This window comes from Cervus canadensis, chromosome 13 (assembly GCF_019320065.1).
Source record: "Cervus canadensis isolate Bull #8, Minnesota chromosome 13, ASM1932006v1, whole genome shotgun sequence".
NCBI lineage: Eukaryota > Metazoa > Chordata > Mammalia > Artiodactyla > Cervidae > Cervus > Cervus canadensis.
This window is the reverse complement of record NC_057398.1, coordinates 52,143,738-52,148,658: the sequence shown is the minus strand read 5'-3', so window position 1 is coordinate 52,148,658 and position 4,921 is coordinate 52,143,738. Positions and strand designations below refer to the sequence as shown.

At 51.3% G+C, this 4,921-nt stretch overlaps 1 protein-coding gene across 1 annotated transcript; it reads left to right on the top strand.

The window, feature by feature from the left end:
- The first annotated feature begins 1,716 nt into the window (after positions 1-1,716).
- On the top strand, positions 1,717-3,783 carry CCDC185 (coiled-coil domain containing 185). The gene has a single exon (XM_043486199.1). The coding sequence runs from the start codon at positions 1,771-1,773 to the stop codon at positions 3,658-3,660; it is 1,890 nt and encodes a 629-aa protein (XP_043342134.1). The 5' UTR covers positions 1,717-1,770; the 3' UTR covers positions 3,661-3,783.
- Positions 3,784-4,921: the final 1,138 nt, after the last annotated feature.

Here is a 4,921-nt window from a genome sequence, read left to right as displayed (position 1 = left end):
GGACTGGGATGAGTAAATGCTTAATTTTTTTCTTTAAGGACTGGCCATATTTGGAGAATATTATCCAGAACTGTTTCCTCATTACATCCCAGAGAAAGGAAGTGACTGAGCCAAGATCCACAGTCCAGGATGAACACAGCGGAGCCTGGACATCACCCCCCCCCCCGGCCACCCCAGCACTCTATCCTTTACCTAAACTGTTTTAGGATGACATTAATTCTGTTCTTTTGTTAAGCTAGGAATCTGTAGAAACTTTCGTAAACCCATGTACAGTAAGTCCCCTACATATAAACCTTCAAGTTTTGAACTTTTGAAGATGGGACTGTGCATCTGGTTCCAGCAAGGAACCAGAACTTGGAACACCAGTGTCAGGCGTGAGCGACATTGCAGCTTGCTGTCTGTCTCCTGTTGCTGATGATCATTCAGCTCTGCCATCTCATCTCCCACCTCCTCTCCCTCCTCCAGTCAGTGACTCTTCTTGCCTGTTCACTTGATGCCGGCCCCTGTACGCCAGCTATTGTACTGTGCTACTGTGCTTTTCATGGCACCGTACTGTAAGATTAAAAATGTTTTCTTTATTTTTTGTGTTTGTTTTGTATGTATTATTTGTGTGAAAAGTATTATAAACCTATCACTACAGTACTACATGGTTGATTGTGTTAGTTGGGTACCTGGGCTAACCTTGTTGGACTTATGAACAAACTGGACTTAGGAACACACTATCAGAATGGAATGCATTCATATGTAAAGGACTTACTGTATTAAATCTTACAATTTGTAACCGAAGGCTAGAAGGACATCAGAATGATATTAATTGACTGTATTAAGGTGCTAAGCTCTTGAGGCATAGTTTCATCTACCTAAGGGCAGCCCATCAGTGGTATTGTCATGGCCTCTCTTCTGTTGTCTGTTCCAGAATTTGAGGGTCAGGAAAGTTGTTGTCAACTTGACCAAGACCACACAAGTGGAAAGTGGCAGAGGAGAGTCAAACTCAAGTTTACATGACCAAATCTAGTGCTCTTCCCATGAGCCCTGAATGCCTCAACCAGAAAAAGTCATCTCATTAAACTGGAGAAAAAGGAAAACAATAAAGTGATTTGCGATGGTGTCCACCAATGCTATTTCAGAAATGTGCACCTAACGTTCCTATTTTGACAAAAGCAGTAATTGCTGTATTAGGAGGAAACAAACTAATATGTTTTTGTTTTGTTTTCTCTCCTCTAAAAGTTTAAAAAAATATACTTTGGGCTTGCTAAGTTAAAAGGGCAAAAGGATGGTGCATGTAAATTAATGTGCCTCGATTTTGCCTACACTGCAGAGGTGCGCTGTGGTAGGGACCTGTGACTAAAGGACTCCCCACCCCACCCTTCCAGGCCGCATTCTATTCTGGAGGGGGAATGCCTTTACCTGTGTTCTTTTAAAATTCTGCTACTTTAAGATGTACAAATGCGAGTTCAAATTCCTGCCTGCAACACTGGTGGGGGCTCACGGCGCACCCTCCTCTTTAGGGTGACCCGGACTTTCTACAGCCCCGTCTACCGTACGGCCTCTCCCGGCCTCCAGCCGCCTTCCCGCCTCTCGCCGCGCGGGGTGCCAGGAAGGCCAGGGTGGCCGAAGGCTGCAGCGGCCGGGTGGCGCCGGGAGCATTGTGAAGTGGCCGGAGCGTCACAGGCGGCCGGGACCCCGGGATCGGAGGGCGGGGCGGGTCTCAGCAGCGCCCCCGCCGGGACCGGGACCCGTACTCAGACGCTGGGCGCGCAGGGAGGGAGAATGGAGGACTTCGGCCGCTTCTCCCCGCGGCCCCACTCGGCCCTCTGGGAGCCTCCGCCGCCCAGCGAGGAGAGCGCATCCTTGGCTCAGCTGGACGGGTCGGGGCCGCGGACCGAACCGGGCCTGTGCTCCTGGGCCCGGACACCAGGCGAGGAGAGCGAGGCCACAGCGCCCTGGCCTCACCTGCTCTGCTCACCCACCCCTCGGCCCAGCGGGCGCCAGTACTCCAACTCGCCGCAGGAAAGTCGCAGCCTGACCGACGTGGCCCGGAGATTCCTAGACCGCGCCAGGAAGCCCCGACCCCGCAGCCGGCGCCTGGAGGATGCCTGGGGGGAGGCAAGGACCAAGCCCCAGGAGCAGGGAGGCAGCCGGCACAGCGCGGCCTGGCAGCTGGAGCCCCAGCCTCAGCAAGGCCAGCACTACCCTCCTGCCCGGGGAGATTCGCCCCCACCTTACTCGCAGGGAGCTTACACTCCCGCGAACCGAGCATTTGAGGAAGAAAAGGCTCAGAGCGGAGACCAGTGGGCAGTGCCGCTCTGCAGGGGTCTACGTCCCTGGTCCCTTTCCTCAGTTCAGACGGAGAAGTCTTCTGTGTCCTCCAGAGAGTTCGGGCCGCAGTCAGGTTGCATGCACATCCAGAAAAGACACAGCAATGATACGGTGGAGTCGTTAACCAGCCAGCTTTCCCAGTCCCTGGTTTCCAGCAAGGAGATGCAGAATCAACACACACAGGTCCTCAAGAACAAGTTGGAAGAGGCAATAATGTCCTCCAGGGACCAGAAGATCGTGGCCCTGGTGCTGAGCCGGCTCAAAAAGGCCCAGAGGATGCGGGAGCTGCAGCAGCAGGCGGCCCTAGCCTGGGAGGAGCTGAAGCGCTCCGACCAGAAGGTCCAGTTGACCCTGGAGAGGGAGCGCAAGCTGCTGCTGCTGCAGAGCCAAGAGCAGTGGCAGCAGGACAAGGAGCAGCGCAAGGCTCGTCTGAACCGGGAGCTGCGAGTCCGGCGGCGGGACAGACGAGCCGCCAGCACGATCCAGCAGGAGAGCAGCGGCTGGAAGGCGCCGCTGGAGGACCGGGAGAAGCAGCGCCAGGAGAAGCTGGAGGGGGCCCCCTCCGAACCTGAAACGGAGCCGGAGAAGCAGTGCCAAGGGCCACGCCTGCCAGAGAAGACGCTGCGGGACCTGCAGGCGCGGAACAGCCTGCAGCTGCAGAAGAGGCTGGCACAGGCCTGTCTAAAGAAGCACGTTCACCCTGCCAAGGGCCAGAAAAAGATCCAGGAGACCAGTCTCAGCTCTCTAGTCAATTACCAGGCCAGGAAGGTCCTCATGGACTGCCAGGCCAAGGCTGAGGAGCTCCTCAGGAAGCTGTCCCTGGAACAGAGCTCCCAATGGTCCCAAGAGATGCCCGAGGGCCAGATGAAGGAGCCCCACAGAGAGCTGAAGGACAAAGTCCAGAAGGAGGAGGAGCGGTTCCAGCAGGTGAAGTGTTGGGCAGAAGAGTCGCAGGAGCAGAGAAAGGAGCACAAGCCACTGCTGGAGGAGATGGCGGACCAGAAGATCCTTCAGACCCGGAGTCAGGTCCACAAGAACATCAGGGACAAGGCGCACCACATTCGGGAGCTCAACATCCTACGGGAGAAGAATCATCACATCCTGAAGCTGAAAGCCGAGAAGGAGGAAAGGTGCCACATCGAGGGCATCAAGGAAGCCATTCGGAGACAGGAGCAGAGGATGGAGCAGATCTTGCGAGAGAAAGACGCAACCTTCGAGGAATTCCAGAAGATCTCCAGGGCCTCCAGGACAGATGACGGAAGAACACTTGCCAACAACTTCTTTGATCGGATGGCCCGGGAGGCCCAGATCCCAGCTGGGCAGCAGAGAGGGGGCTACTGAGAACCTGATGACAAATAGCTTCCAGCCCAGGAGGCTAAACAGAGATCTGGCAATGTGATTCATTTTCTAATTTGATTATGACTGAGCATTGATTTTTAAAAAGTATATAAAATAGCAGCAACTCTCTCGCGCGAACTAGTTTATTGATTCATTGGGATGGTTGACAGGGTGGGATAAAAATTTCCAAGTTTTGAGAAAATTACTTGCCTTTGTACATTTGGCTTTAAATAGAAAAGACTCGTTTTGCTCTCAAGTAATCTCAGAAGTGTGTGTATGTCAGACACATTTTGAGGAACCAAAGAAAAAGTCTACAGTGGGGAATAGAGTTCTGTGCCATGGCTTCAGTCTTTCCCTGTCCCCGAACTTATGAAAGGGTGAAGTGTGAAGTACTTGTCATAAGAAATCTCCAAGAACAAAAAGTGAGGTGGGGAAGTGTGGGGGGAATTCCTGTCAACAAGTATATTGGGGAACACAGCATACTACATCCCCCCTTGGGAGTTCATAACGCAGCTGAAAATTTTAAAGGCTCTGAAAAGTCTTGCAGTAAAGACACATTTGATTAACCTAGCGTTTTTCACAAACCACAGAACATTTTTTCCTCTTGGATCCTTCCATGGAATTGACATTCTGTGAAATATTTTTGGCAACAGCTTTCTATGGCTCCTCTCAGACGGTACTTCTTTGGCCTTCCTTTCCCATGTTAATAGAAAGTGTTTATAATGCCTTTAGCACTAGTGATTACACCACCACAGACATGTTCAAGAGTTCAGTGGAAACTTTGGATCCAATTTTTTCCCCGTTTTTGGTCAGTCACATCCAGTCTTTTGGAACAAAATTCTATTAGAATCCTCCTTTTCCCCTCTATTTCTCCTTTGTCTCTTCTGAAGGAGGTATGTGATGTCATTCTGTCTACCCACATTGTGTCTCATTAACCTAACCAGGCTCTGAATGAGTGACTAAGCATGATTCAGGAGCTTGATATTTTAAAAACTAAGAGCCAGAAGCTAAGCAGAATTTAACCCATCATATCTCAAAGTCTCTATCAAAAAAATTCTAAAAGTGTTCTGTAAATAACATTTGTCTTTCAAAAGAGAGAGATAGAGAAAGAATAAGTCCTGCTGGAAGACTTTTGTCATCTTAGTATTTTTGAAATGACATGAAAGGTGACCTGGCAAGGGGTTTTATATCAAAGGTCATTGTGAGGGGCTTCCCTGGTGGTCCAGTAGTTAGGGTCCCACACCTCCAATGCAGGGGGTGCAGG

Coding starts and splice junctions, on each gene's coding strand:
- CCDC185 (XM_043486199.1), top strand. CDS start 1,771: ATGGAGGACTTCGGCCGCTTCTCCCCGCGGCCCCACTCGGCCCTCTGG.